Source organism: Mustela putorius, unplaced genomic scaffold (assembly GCF_011764305.1).
Source record: "Mustela putorius furo isolate JIRA1106 unplaced genomic scaffold, ASM1176430v1.1 tig00003845_pilon_pilon_pilon, whole genome shotgun sequence".
In the NCBI taxonomy this organism is placed as follows: domain Eukaryota; kingdom Metazoa; phylum Chordata; class Mammalia; order Carnivora; family Mustelidae; genus Mustela; species Mustela putorius.
This window is the reverse complement of record NW_025421998.1, coordinates 65,370,502-65,385,453: the sequence shown is the minus strand read 5'-3', so window position 1 is coordinate 65,385,453 and position 14,952 is coordinate 65,370,502. Positions and strand designations below refer to the sequence as shown.

The 14,952-nt window shown below is 48.5% G+C and overlaps 1 protein-coding gene across 1 annotated transcript in view; it reads right to left on the bottom strand.

Annotated features, from left to right (window-relative positions):
• EEPD1 (endonuclease/exonuclease/phosphatase family domain containing 1) overlaps window positions 1-14,057 on the bottom strand; it is a 108,505-nt gene extending 94,448 nt beyond the window's left edge. The window contains exons 1-2 of the mRNA XM_004741972.3: window positions 13,524-14,057; window positions 11,980-13,047 (exon numbers count right to left, since the gene is read on the bottom strand). Of these exons, the coding sequence (XP_004742029.1) occupies window positions 11,980-12,857 (878 nt within the window). The 5' untranslated portion in view covers window positions 12,858-13,047; window positions 13,524-14,057. The remainder of the gene's footprint in view (window positions 1-11,979; window positions 13,048-13,523) is intronic.
• Between the last annotated feature and the right edge of the window lie 895 nt (window positions 14,058-14,952).

Sequence of the window (14,952 nt, the reverse complement as noted above, 5' to 3'; positions counted from 1 at the left end):
AAAGAAAAGAAAAGGAGAAAGAAAAAAAGGGAATAACAAGTGTTAGAGAAAAGTGGAGAAATAGGAGACCCAGTATATCACTGAGGGGAATATAAAATGGTGCAGCCATTCTGGAAAACAGTCTACAGTTCCTTAAAATGTTAAACATAGAATCGCCATGTGACTCAGAAACTCCGCTCCTCCATATGTACCCAAGGGAAATGAACACATATGTCCGCACAAAAACTTGCACACGAATGTTCACAGCAGCATTATTCTTAATGGCTGCAAAGGAGAAGCCACACAGCTGTCCATCAACTGACAACTGAATAAAGAAAATGTAGTATATCCACATCATGGAATAGTATTCAGCCATTAAAAAAAAGAAACATACACACCACAACACAGCTTAACCTTGAAACATGCTATGTAAAAGAAGCCAGACATAAAAGGCCACATATTATGCAATCCCATTTATACGGAGTTTCCTGAATATGCAAATCCAGAGAGAAAGAAAGTAGCTTGGTGGTTGCCCTGTGCGGTGGGGTGGGGAGTGATTGCTAATGTGTACGGAGTTTCCTTTTTGGGTGATGAAAATGTTCTAGTACAGGGGTGAGAGTTGCGCAACTTTGTGAATCTACCAAAACCCACTGTATTGTACACTTTAGAAGGGTGAATTGTCTGCTATGTAAATTATATCACGATTTTTACAAAATCCAGCACCCCGAAAGCCCCACATTCCTGACTTCACCAGATGATAAAATGGGATGATTTCCTCAGTATCAGCTGAGACCCACTCCAGGGAGTACCTCCTCCAATTAAATGTGTCTCTTCATACTTTCCAAATACAAAAAGGCTAGGGTATCTCCAAGTTTATGGATTCTGTGCCTTTGAGTATAAAAGGCTTTGGTCTCTGAGTAATTCTTCCTGGCTTTGAAGTTTTGCTCCACATGCACCAACCATGTGACCTTGAGCACATTTCTTCAAATTCTGTAAGATAAGTTCCCTTATGTGCAAGGTGGGATACTTTAGCTGCCTCACTGGGATGGTGTGAAGATAAAAGGCTTAGCCGAAGCGCTTGGGGTAAAGTAAATAGTCAATAAATGTCAGTGGTGGTTTCTTCTTTCCACAAATCCCTGAGTATTATGGCGCTGAAAGTAGGCTGTGCTATGGTCTAGGAGCGCAGACGGCAACACACAGGCAATTACAACACAATGACTATTTGGGAGGGGAACATAAGCCATCCAGGGAGCCCACAGCTGCAGTGCTTAACCATACAAGCCAAGGACAGCTGAACTTGAGTGGACTTCATGGTGGTCCCTCTGAATCTCTCCTTTGCCAACACTTCCAAAGGGCACTAAATTCAAAAGAGCAGACACACTCAAGTATCACCATTCCTTGCAGCCAAGGGTAAGCAATGAACTCAGCAAAGTGGAATACTGTTGGCAGGGTGGGTACAAGGTTTCAGGTCACTGCTGAATTTCAGGAGAAAACCAAGGATTAGCAAGCTGCAAAGAGAAATGATTGAGGATCCCAGCCCCTAAGAGCTGGTCCATGCTGACTGTGGCTGGCAAGAAAGCCATCCCTCTTGTCCATCAGACTGTCACTCCAGGACTCTCATATAATGTTCTCTAGTGTTTAAACTGTTAAACAAGTATCCTGAATCATCATCTTTCCAGGAAAAACCCAAAGATGCAGAGTCCTCACAAGGAACCAAGAAGGAATCCCTGGGCAATTTTTCTTGTGTCTTTTGGTTATGGGATGAATGGTGTCCCCCAAAGCCATATGCTGAAGTCTAACCCCCAAATATGTAACTGCATTTGGAGACAGGGTCTCCAAAGAAGTAATGAAGGTTAAAGAAGCCCATTAGAGTGGCCGCAATCCAAAATGACTTGTGTCCTTATAAGAAGAGGAAATTTGGTTGGGGCACCTATGTGGTTTAGTCGGTTAAGCGTCCAACTCTTGATCTTGGCTCAGGTCTTGATCTCATGGTCATGAGTTTGAACCTCATGTTAGGCTCCTAAGTATGGAGCCCACTTAAAAAAAGAAGAAGAAGGAGAAGAGGAGAAGGAGGGGAGGAAGAGGAGGAGGAGGAGGAGGAGGTGATGGTGGAGGAAGAGGAGGTGGTGGAAGAAGAAGAAAAAGAAGTAGAAGTAGTAGTAGTAGTAGTAGTAGTAGTAGTGGCAGCAGTGGAAGTGGAGGAGGAGGGGGTAATTTGGACACACACAGGTAGAGAGGGATGACAATTTGAGACACAGTGAGAAGATGGTCATCTACAAGCCAAGGAGGAAGGTCTCAGAAAAACAAATAAAACTAAAAAACAAAAACCCTGTCGACACCTTGATTTTGGACCTACAGCCTCCAGAAGTGTGAGAAAATAAATTTTTGATGTTTTGGCCACTCAGTCTGTGGTACCTTTTTAGGACAGCCATAGCAAATAAATACACATCTTACCCATAGGAACAATTGCTTTTCCTTCTCAGATTTGAAGGGCATTTGGCAGAAATAGTGATCACTTACCCTCTCTTGAAAAAGCCTCAGGATTAGAAGAGACTTTTGTGATTTAGAAGAAACGTATACTTCTAAAATATAACCTTTAGCCATACAATCCACCAATAAAAATAGCACAGCTATTTGATGAATGTAAACATTGCATTTGAAATCAGAGGTTATGGGTGATCCTGCAATCATTCTCACTCTCCATCCCATTTATTTCCCCCCCCCCCAAGATGTTTTGGTTTTATTAATCAGCCTGTTGTTTCCTATCTAGCAAGAGGAGGGGAGTTCCCATCATCTAGCTTATTTCTATACCTTGCTTTGGAAGATGAGTAATAAGGAATGCCTGATATTCTTTTGATAAATGGCTGCAAATGGTAACATTTTAAACAACCACCTTATAATCTCAGAAGCTCTTCAATTAAATTTACCTCAAAGTTTTAAAGACAGAAGCAAATTCTAAGTTGAAATTCTAGTGATATTTTACAGCTCCTTGCATTTTTATTAGAAATGTTGGAAGTATTAACAGTAACATAACTGAAGACTACGAACCAACCCCAGACAGTCTTGCCTGGCCTTTCACTGAGTTCAGCACGTGTGCAGAGCAACATGACAGTGTCTTGCTCAGTTCCGCATGTCTGCGCGTGTATTTAACATTAACAAAAATCAAACCTGAAAACTAAATTAAGTTCAGACCAGTGAAAAGAGAAAGCACAGAGGTACACATTTGGGGAGGTACTTTAAAAGATACTGTATCTAGTCCAGGGCTCTTCCTTAAATTCCTCCCAGCTTACTGTTATTCACGAATGTCATAAGCAGTGCATCCATGTTACCGAGAAGATGCTGGCTAGTATAGGTCTTCAGTCAAAAAAACAAAACAAAACAAAACAAAAAAACCCTCATTATTTCCTCACCTCTTTTGTTTCTAAAAGTTGCACGAGATTTTTTTTGAGGGGGTGAGGGTTTTGGGACAATGAGTCCCCGACATTATAACTAGCTACAACGTTTGAGTCAGTCTTCTAAGAAAATAATAGTGGGTCCGTACCAACCTGCAGTTACCGCAGGAGGTCTGCAATATACATATACGGCAAGTTTTGTCTTTAGACTACAGAAATAGTATCATGTGGGCTCAGGGGCCCAGATACCAGCATTTTTCAAAATACCCCATAGATGCTCTCCTAACTGACCTCTATTTGCAGGACCCAGCAGGCTATCCTCAGTCCCTTCTAAAAACCCACTGAGGGATGGATGGCCACGGCATGGTCAGTACTCCTGGCTAGATTAACTGTGTGTCACGTGCTCACCCGGACTCAGGTGTATCTGTCCCCAGGTTTATGTCAGTTGGACATGTGACTGTGGTCTCCTAAAACGTGACATCAAGAGATGAAATAGTGAGCAGAAAAAGAAGTGGTTTCCAAGAAAACTAAGACAAATGCTGGCAAAGCTTCTTTAAAGGCAACTTGTTTAAAGAAACCTTTGTCATAATAGGTGTGGGCGAGACCACTGTAAAAGACTGAAAAGCCATAAAAATACAGTATCCTGCACTCAGATTTCTTTGCAAATATCCTTGCTCCACTCTGAAGAAACAAGGACAAGCTACACACACAGATAACATCTCAGATCAACACACTTAGGAAAGGTCATGGCCTAGGGAACTCAAAGCAGGTTGGTTAGAGGAACATGTATTCTCATATGCAGGTGTGCAGACGAGGGCGTACATACGAAAGCATTAGTGAGTGGTTTTTATCATCCAAATTTGGGGTCTGATTGCTTGGGTTATTGTCCAGGCTCCACCACTTACAAGCTGTGTGATCTTGGGGGAAATTATGCAACTTCTCTGAGCCATCTCTCTGTATCTCTACAAGAGGGCCACTGGCAATACCCACTTGTGAAGCTGCTGGGCTCTGGACCTCAGCCACAGGAATGACCATGTTAATTACCACTGTTTCTGTTCTTAGTACAACTACTACGTCCACAAAGCCACTGAAAGTACAACCACCACTACTGGGTGGTGGGAGGGACATGCAGTGTTTTGCTGATTTTTTTTTTTTTTTGCTTTGTTTTGTTTTTTTAAATGAGTCCTCAACATAAAAGCAACTGAGAACCACTCTTTAAAAACCTGACGGGTAGAGGAACACAGCGGCCTGAGCAGCAGAGGCTGCCCACCAAGCCAGGAAGCCCAGAGGAGTCCACGACCTAAAGCTGATCATCGGTACTTCAAGGTCACCAAAAAGTATACTTTTTTGCCCTTTAAGAAAACGAAGACAGCAAAAAAATTTAAGTCAGACTGAATATACTTATCAAAAATACATTCTGAAGAAGTTTTTGGTTTTGGGTTTTTTTTTCCAACAGGATATTGGAGCAGTAGTTTAAAAAACAACAATCCCTCTGAGACCTCCTGCCTGGAAAGACACAGTGCTTTTAGCACAAGCTGAGAAAGACAAAAGTACAGACGTCACCTATCAACATCTGGGTGAGCCAACGGGATTGGGATCCTTGGAACACGGTAAAACCACACTCCAAATGCACGCGGCCTTAAATGAGGCAACATGAACAACATTGTCTTGGCCGCGGTAAAGCGTTCCGGGAGTTACCGTGGTCTCCGGATAAAACAATTGAAGGCCCAGTTTAACAGCTTAATCAGGTAATGATGGAACCAAAATAGAATTCTCAGGAAACAGGGCCACTGGAAACAAATGCCAAAGCAACAGAGGTGGGGAGCTGTGCTCAGGAAAGAAAACCCAGGGTCTCTCTATCCAGCAGTTTGGTAGAAGAACTCAAGACTTTCCGTTACAATGAAACCTCTACTCTGAGCACACACCCACAGGGTTCCTCTCCAGCTACTGGGCAGCTGTCAATCAAAATACTGCTGTAAAAGCTGCTATACCTACCGTGCCTGCAGACAGTCACAAGCAGCTGGGTCAGGAAGCTTCCGGGGTTCCTAAATATTTGAGGAGGACCACACATCTGGAGGGGCAGCGGGACATTTCTGTGTGGCATCTGCTGGCTGCTTCGATAACCAGCAGTCACTGGTGTGAAATTTCCACTCAACTGTGCATCACTACACTCAGACCAGGGTGTCTGTGACAAGCACATCAAATATTGGTGAAATGCATCCTTTTCTTATCCACAGAGACTGTTATTAAGGAATTCTGAGATAAAAATTGTGTAAAGTAGGGTAATTTTGAGATAAAAATAACACACCGCAAATAACACCTACCTCAATACTATTCCCTACTGTGAGGCACGGTTCTCGGGAACCTACTGTGCTCCCTGAGTATTTCGGATTATAAGCCCAGCCAGCGAGCCAGCCTGGATCCCCAAAGTGTCAGGAACTGCTGGGGGGCTGCTGGCTTTCGCTGTGAGGACCACCACACGCTTACGCCCAGACCCCACCCTCCTCTCCACATTAGCTCCCTCCAAGCCACCTGACTTGGTCCTAGCCCCACATCTTTCCCCTGTATGAGGACTTGATCTATCTCCAGAGCCCAGCAGACAGGTACCAGATCCCTGTGCTTAAACGTCACCTCCTCCCTCACAGCCCCGCCCATGGCATGCTGTAAGTACCAATGGATGTGTCCCCTAGCCGGACTGTGAACTCCTTAACCACAGGGTGGTCTCTCCCTGTGATCCCAAGCCACTGGGGGGAGGGGATAAAGAGGGGGTTCTTAATTGATGTTGAATTAAATTCATTTAAATGTCTTTTAATAGAAATAGTTACCCCCAATCCCCCCAAATATGCCCTTGTTATATATGTAACTGATACTGTAAAGAAAGCGGCCCCATAAGATACATGATCTTCTGTGCACAGAAGACAGACCACAAGGCCTTTTCCTCCATCTACTATGGACCGAGACCCTCCCTGTCCAGAAGAAGCACCATGCACCCATCCAGTGTGAGGCAAGAAGAGAGGGGAGGGGTGAGGCTGGCAAGCTGCATCACGTCAATGCAATGCATAGTCACGTGGGCTAGCCTGGGGTTCCTTAACCCCCTCTGAGCCTGCCTTCTAGGAATCCACATGGTTAATCCCCCCAACATCTGGAACACAGGCATGGCCTTCCAGTCCTTGCTGCTAAAGGATGTTCTCATCACCACCCACTCCCCCTTCACCCCATCACTATCCTCTGTAACCTTGACTCTGCAACTCAACCTTCTCAAACTGTACCCTCTACCTAACTCCAGGACCTGCTCCAAGCGCCTCCCCCTACTCTGGCAGCTAGAAGAGCCTGGTAACAGGTAAGTCACCAACTTTTGCTTCTAATCCTCTATGGCCTCCTCCTGCTAAAATAAGAGCCCTATCCATCTGGCCCTGCCTCCCCTCCTTCTGTTGCCCCTCTCCACTCCCTGCCACCCACCGTGCCCAGAACTCTGGCTTTCTGTCTAGAACAAGCACTCTCAGGGCCTTTGTACGTGCTGGGTCCTCTAGTGAGTACTCTTCCCCCGAGCTTTCTCTATGTCTGGGTCCTTCTCATCCATCAGCTTTAGCTGAGGCCTTCCTTTACCCCCATCCACCTCAGCAGGCTTCTCTTCAGCTCGCCTCCATCCTCTTCAGCATTCGCCATTATCTGTCTTTATCCATCATGTATTGACTTGTCTAGCTCCTCACATGAGAGCAGGGACAGTATCTTGTTATGGGGGGCCTGACGCAGAACCTCGTACCTAATGAGAGCTCAAAAAGTATCTGTGGAAGAAATAAATAATAGAGGACTGAACAGCCCCTGGGAGAAGCAGTACTATCAAACCTCCAAAATCAGATCCTGAATGGGCCCATCTTGTAAGACAAACTAACATCTCTCCCTTTGGTGAAATAAAGCCTGCCCCGGGCCCACCCCAGGACTTCCCTTCAGCCACACCATCTCCTCTTATTAATCCACAGAAGTCTTATTAAAGACCACCTCTCCCTCTGGAAACCACCCAGAACTCTTTGGCTCACAAAACCGGAACTCTGCCGTGGAGCTGAGCCAAGGTCACAGACTCACATTTGAGGGGCCGGGTGGAGAGGCCCTGATGCCCTCTGAATGGCTCTACCTCTGGCCATAAGCCCTGTCCTTCAGAGGAACAAAAACAGGAAGGGAGCAGAAGCCTCCTGGGGCCTGACTGAGCCCTAGAAGTCTAGGTGAAACTCTGAGGCCTGGCCACCCGAGGCCCAAGACAGGGAGGAAACAGCAGGTGGGCCAAGGGTCAGTAAAAGGACACGGTGTTTGGGAAAAGACACTTCCACTCCCCGCCCTAAAAATCACACAGAGCCTGGCTTCAAATCCTGACCCCAATCCACATTTCTGAAGGCCACACAGAGGCTATCTCATCACTCTGCGCCTCAGTTTCCACAGTCAAAGCAGTTTTCATTATTTCTGCTTTAAGAGGACTGCTGGCCATTTTGCCTCAGATGTTATGTCTGGCTGCATCTACTCACTGTTCAGTCTCCCAGGATAAGCTCATTATTGGGATGAGAAAGATGCAACCTGAAATCAATCACACTCCATGACCCCCCCCCCACCTCAAATCTGGGTTTCTCAGACTCTTTGGAGGCTAAGTCACACAAGCTGATTCCCATTTACTTTACTCAAGTTAAATAACAGGACAACCTGATTCCCGCATTTAGCATCTGCATGTACACAGCCGCTACTCCACACAGTTTTCAATGAATGAATCAAATGACAACACGGCTTGTGTCTACATGGATCCTACTAATCAAGTCTGATCAACTAAAATCCCATCTTGCACAACATACTAATTCACCTTGTGCTTGGATACTGCAGACAGACATGTAGCAAGAAAACAGATTTAGAGCATTATAAAGCTGAAAACTTCGACAGGTTCCCTTCTGACAGAGGCCGTGGGGAAATGCACAAGTAGGATAGTAAACCTATTATTTATTTATTTATTTATTTATTATTTATTTATTTATTTATTTTTGGAGATTGTCAATGTCTGCTCCTCCAGGGCTTACGCTTCCAAAAACCAAAGGGACTTTTCAGAATAGAAGAGCTACTCAGCAAAAAAGAGAAAATTAAAAATTAATCTTCATTCCATATGTGGGCTGTCCCCAAATTTTGCCAGGATGTTTAGCAGAAGCATTCCTCTTTCTGTCTTGCCTCATAAACACTGGACGAGGAGAAACATTGCCTGAGACTGAGATTTGGCAAAGGAATGTGATGAAACCCGTCAGCTCTGTGCCACAGGGCGATGTCCTTGAAGGCTCCTGGTGACTGCATGATTAGCTAGTTTTCTGCTGTCCTACCTCGGTCTTCACGTAAGACTCGGTGTTTTGTAGCTCACACATGCTCGTCCAGGGGCAGCCTTTCAGGGCAAGAAAGGTCTCTAACCTTGAAGTCCTACCCTGGCACCCTTTAGTAGAAGAAAGCAAACCCACAGAAAGGAAAATGAAGAGCCAGCTAGCGATTCCCTTTACAAAAGAAGGTTTTTTTTTTTCTTTTTTTCCATTTTTTTCAAGGGTTTTTTTTTTTTTTTTTCATTAGTTACATTTAACAGATGGGAAAACTGAGACCTGGAAAGGTTTAGGAATTTCACTGATTTTACACAGAAAGTGTGGAGCCAAGGTGGTTTCTTTTTTCTTTTTTTTGTGCCTTTACAATGAATTTATTTTCTTAAATGTGACTGGCACACAAACTGGCAAGTGTAGTACCTCTGTAGGCAGAGGGTGGGATGCCTGAACAAGAGGCAGGGTGAAGGCGGTGTGCTTACAAAACACAGTGTGCCTGCAAAGAGCATGGGACTACAGTGAGAAGGTAGTCTTAGTCCCAGCTAAGTCACTAATGAGCTATGGGATGGAGGCAAGTCGTTTAACTTCTTTGGTTTCAGTTTCCTCACCCAGAGATGGAGCATCATCATCCCCCTCCCAGGCTAATGGGGGAAACAAGCATTACCCCCCTCCCAGGCTAATGGGGGAACCAAATGAATATGAAGTATCAGCAAACATGAACAAGACTTGTATTACACATACACATGTACAAAAATAAGAACCACCTCGAAGATTACCAGCACTCATTCTTGCTCACACTACATGTATGTCCTCTTACTAATAAAGGGATCAACTGGAATGCGAGAGATTTTTGTGAATCAGGACGAACACACAGCTCTTGGGGAATGTGCACTCTGTTCTGAGGACATGGGACCCACTCTGGAACAGGCAGCCATCTTTGGGTGCCCTGGGACAGTCATAGACAAATGGAGCCACTCCAGCTCTACAGGGGACCAAGCCCTAAGCCCATTAATGTATGTTGACTGGACACTAATAAGAAGCTAGGAGTGCCCAGAACACTCTGAACACATTGTGAACAGGCCAAAGAAACCACCAAGCCACAGGACAACCTAGCTGGCCAGGTGTGAGAAATGCGATGGGGATATAGGTCACCTTCCTGCTTACTTACAGGTGTTTCCTTCTCCATCCCTACCAGGCCTGGGTAAGTTCTTCCTCTCACCTGAGGACAGTATTTAAATGACTTCAACAAACCACCATCCCTCCAGGAAATCCAAAGAAGAAACACCAGGAGAAGTCCTAATTCCATGCAGGACAAGAGTTGCTAGTACTCTCCTCAGTGTGCCCTTGGCTGACCCAGGTCTACACTGCGGAGTAAAGACCACTCTGAGGCCAACCGGCCCTTGCTCTCTCTCCCATTCCCTACCCATTGCATTCATCTGTTTTAGAGGCAGAATAAGCCCCTCAAACTCTGGCCAGAAAGAGCATCGTGAAGTTGAACAACTACAGGGATGATCAGAACAATCTAAGAAAACATAGTACCTGGAAAGTTCTGGAAGGTCTGTGTGAGTTCACGGACCTTGATGAGGTGCTTTACAGAGAAAACCACAGGGACAGCTGATCACCCAATGAACAGCACAATGGGGTTCAAACTTCAGTTTGTATTGGAACCACCGGAGAGTGTGTGAAAACACAGAAAACCAGGGTTTCTGAGTCAGTCACTGACGTTGATGCTGGTCCAGACACCACACTTGAAAAACCACTGTCACAGTAAATGGGCAAGAGCTGCCTGGTCTGTCATTCTCTCTGGGGCGACTTCAGATCCTGATTCAACCCCCTTCACCTCCCCAAACGGAGCCTTAAGAAAACTCAAGATAGGAATTAAACAGCCATCCGTCCCTCTCCCTACCACCCCCCCGCACGCACCTACATTGCTAATGGATAAAGAGAACAAATATCAGGCCGTTCCTGATAAATATCACCCAGCGCTGAGTCTAGTTCTCACCTGCGTACAAGGCGATTCTGCAAAAGGAGTGAGCTACAGCACAAGACAGGGGACACAGCTGTGCAGGAGGAGCGCTCAGGAGCTCTCCCAGTCCAGTTCTCTAACCTGCTGCACAATCCCTCAGTCCTGTGAGGAGAGTGTGCCATGGGGACAGTGCCAGGGAAACGGTGTGACCTGGTTTTCTCCTCACTCATTTATCCTGACGCTCTGCCACAACGCACAGCGACTGCCCGCTGAGGACTCAATTCTTGTCACTAAACTGTTGCCCATCAGGCTCACTGACAAGCCAATGCAAAGGCAAGTAGCCAGTGGCCACAAACATGCCACCCTACATCTGGTAGCAGGGGTACGGTCCCTCAAGACCAGGCTCGGAGGACTTCTGACCCAGAGGAGACCATTAAAAATATTTCTTTTCCTTCCCAAAGCTAATTACATGATACACTATACTATTTTACTAACAGCAGGAGCTAACGGCTACAATGATATTGTTTTGTTTCATAGGAGGGGGGGCAGTAACGGAAGTTCCTACAGAGAGCAGTGTTGTGAATGATGTAAACATGCTGCGGTAAGAGTCCTTCCTACAAGTCTCTTCCCCTGTGGTTCAAATGGGAAAATCTGGCCAATATTCACCACATGTAAGCCTGACCTTTCCTGGCTATGGGGACAAGAGAGGTTACATACATTTGGGGCAGCAATTGTGGGCCTGAACACCAACTTCCGGCTAAATAAGGAAAAAGAATGAGGAGTGATTCATTCACAGCATTTCGGTGAATATACACAGCGTATGTGTTTGCAAATACCTGCCTTTTCAGATGATTTTGTGCACACAAATAGGCATATTTGGTGAGACAAATGTGACTTTCCCTCTCATTAAAAAAAAAAAAATCCAACAATCTCCCTTCTCATATGCAAAACTGTGCAATGGTTCCCAGGCCTCTGAGTGCCTGATTTGGCGTAAACCCCACAAAGTCTTCTGAGTCAAACAGCATTCTCCAAAGCAATAACATCAACCTAATCTCCACTTACCCCCAAATTAGGAACTGATATCGGATATATCTCGTTTTCAAGATATGGGCCACAAGCCCGAATGGCTGTATTCAAAAAATTCTAGAGCAGGAGAGCTCAGCCACATTGACAGTACCGCTAGGTCCTCAAGAACACTGATTAAATAGTCTTGCCCTCTCCCTATTCCCCAAAAAGTCCACTTGTTTGCATGCCCAGGTGAGGCCATTCGAGAACTGCCTTCACACCCAACGCCCCCAGTGGTTCCCACCCTCACCTGTTTTCCAGGAGGGTCATGCACACCACTTCTCGCACTCCAGGGTTGTTGGCCTTCTCCACTGAGCAGCCCTGCAGGTTCCAAGTGGCCAGCCTCAGCACTGGCCGCCCATCCCTTGTGCCTCCAAAGGCCTCCACAGAAGGGCGTGTGGAGATGATCTGGGTGGGCCCCCCCGGTGGCAGGTCCAGGTCCTCACTCTGCAGGCTCAGCGAGGTAGGGCTGGGGTGAGGCTTGGCGGTGAAGGTCAGGCCTCCATTGGTGTGGGTAGATGGGGGCCTGGACCGCTCCGCAAACACCTGGTGTCGGATCCTGTCGAGGAAGGCAGCATTGATACCGCCCATCCTCACCAGGTCCTCAACGCTACGGAAAGGCCCATGCTCACGGCGATAGTCCACAATGCTGACTGCCATCTTCTCTGTGAGGCCCCGTATGCTCATGAGCTGAGCCGGGGTGGCCGTGTTGATGTTGACCCGTGGGGTGAGGGGCACAGAGGTGGCCAGGTGGTGAGGCTGCTGCTCCGCGAGCAGGTCCCGCCTCAGGGAGCTGGGAGAATGCTGCGCCGAGCTGCCCTTGCTGCTCACGCAGATCTCGAACTTGACCTGCTCCAGTTTGGTGGCACCCACGCCGCTGACCAGCGCCAGGTCCTCCACCTTTTTGAAGCCACCGATGTACTCGCGGTACTCCACGATGCTGCGGGCCACCGCACGGGTCACACCAGGCAGGGTCATCAGCTCCTCCTCTGTGGCCGTGTTGATGTTCAGTCGCTCCTGATTCACCAGAATGTTGCTGAAGTTGCAGGCTGCGCTGAACTTGCGGTTGTGGGACAGGTCTGAGGGGTCCCGTGGTATGGAGCGGTGGCAGCCCAGCGTGCTCCCCATGCCGGCCAGGGTCAGTGGCCCAGGACGGCCTCACCACCGCAGAACTCCTTTCTGGCTAGGGAGGAAGCCCAATAGACCTTACTGGCACAGAAGGAGGGAAGGTTCAGGATGCAGGGAATGAAACAGTTACCAAAGACAAACACTAAATCTCCATGCTCAGGGTGTCCAAAAGTACCTTTCACTTGGCCACCTGGAAAACAAATTAATAAACACACAAATCGATTGAATCAGTTAATCAGTTTGCATTAGCACTCCCTATCTAGAGCAGGAGTTTTAACCAGGAGAGTCCCAGGCTGATGGCTGCCCATGAACTCCTGAACACACACAATGAGGCTGGCCCCTATGGATTTTCCTCTGGAGAGGTCCTATTTTTGTCATATCGAGGTCCAAACAGACTATGAGCTGCTTCTCTTGGAAAGAGACCTACCCTCATCAGCCCACATCTCTGGTCTCTGCCTTTCTCACCTCTGGCAGCGATGAGGCCATCCCCCGCTTAGGTCGCCCCCACCTGGGCCCAGGAAGAACGGAGAGCGCATCTCCCACGCCCACCCCTCCTCCTGACGCTCAGCACCATCTGCAACTTGGGAATCCCGTCCTTACTAATGCAGGTACCGAGAACAGACTTGTCGACCTCCACCAGACCCGCCGCCGGTCCCCGCGCCCCACCTCTCCGCTGCTCCCCCGAGGCGTCCTTCCACCTGCGGCTCAGGAGCCTGAGCCTAGCCCAGGACCGCGCGGGCCCCCTGCCTCCAATACGGGTGCCCGCGCGTGTATGGTCAGTAGCTGGGCCGCCTCCAGCCGCGCGTCTCAGCTCTTTCTGCGAGAGAAACTCTCAGAGTCGCTCTCCCAGAGCCGGCAAGAGCAGCAGGGCTGCGCGGAGGCGGTAGCGGCGGCGAAATGCGGCCGCCGTGGCTGCACCAAGTCTCGAGGCTGCACCAGGACTTGCGGCGTCGCCGCAGTTGCGTTGATCTAGCCGAAAAGTCCTGCTCCCGACTCGGACGCGGGATCCGCCAGGACCGCGTCGGTGCCCAGCACCAGAGCCACAGCTCCAGCTCGCCGTCCGTGTCAAAGCCAAAGTCCTGGCCGCGCCGCCCGCGCCTCGGCCGGCACCACGGCCACGCCTCCCCCCGCGCGGCTACTCCTCCCGGGACTCCAGAGGGAACGTGGGGGCGGGGCACGAGCGGCAGACTCGAGCCCGGGAGAGCGGAACCCGAGCGCGCTGGGGCGGGGCCCTGGGGTCCGGGGGCGGGACCACGGCTCCCGAGGGGGCGGGGTCAGAACTCGAGTGGGTGGAGTGCGGAGCCGGGAAGTGTGAGAGGCGGGGCCCTGGTGCGCGGGGGCGGCCCGAGCGCGTGGGGGTGGAGATGGAATACGGGAGCGCAGGGGCGGGGCCACGGCGGGAGGGGTGGGCCGCGGGGGCACGGAGGCGGGATTTAGGGACTGAGTGGGCGGGGCCGATGCTCAGGCTGCCGGTCACACCGAGGTTGCCCTGGGTCCTGCAGCTCTTGGGGGGTTGGGGGGAGTGATTTTATCAGAGACCCAGGGCTGAATGTGCGGCTTGGAGGGTGTTTAGTCTTGCCCGAGGGGAGACCAGGCAAGCTGCTTTACGGCAAGAAGAGCCCAGGGCTCAAACACTACCAGGCCAATAGCCCGAGTTTACATCATCTTTGGGGCATGGGGCAGGGTCTGGGTACTCCTTGTGGGGAAGGAGACCTGCCTGTCAGGGGCCTCGCTCAGTTCAGTTCAGCAGTCAAGCTGAGAACATTTCCAGAGGGGACTGAGTGGGATCTTTTTAACCTCTGACCCTCCCAGACTTTCGACCTCCTCTTTTCTTCCACTGGAGAATTACCTTTGCACTGCTCAGAGAGAGATGTCCTCACAACGTTAGTAACTCACTGCCCTGCTAGGAGAGGGCATGAACCACCGATTAGAGATGTGCTGGAAGACATCTCTTAATAGGGTTGCTGGTTTGAACATATAGCTCTGAGTAAATATGGTTATGTTCCTATAAGGATTAAATTTAATCATTAAGACAGAAAATGCTAGATGGAAAGGGAGATTGCTTACCAAAATTCAGAACAGTTTTTGGATCATA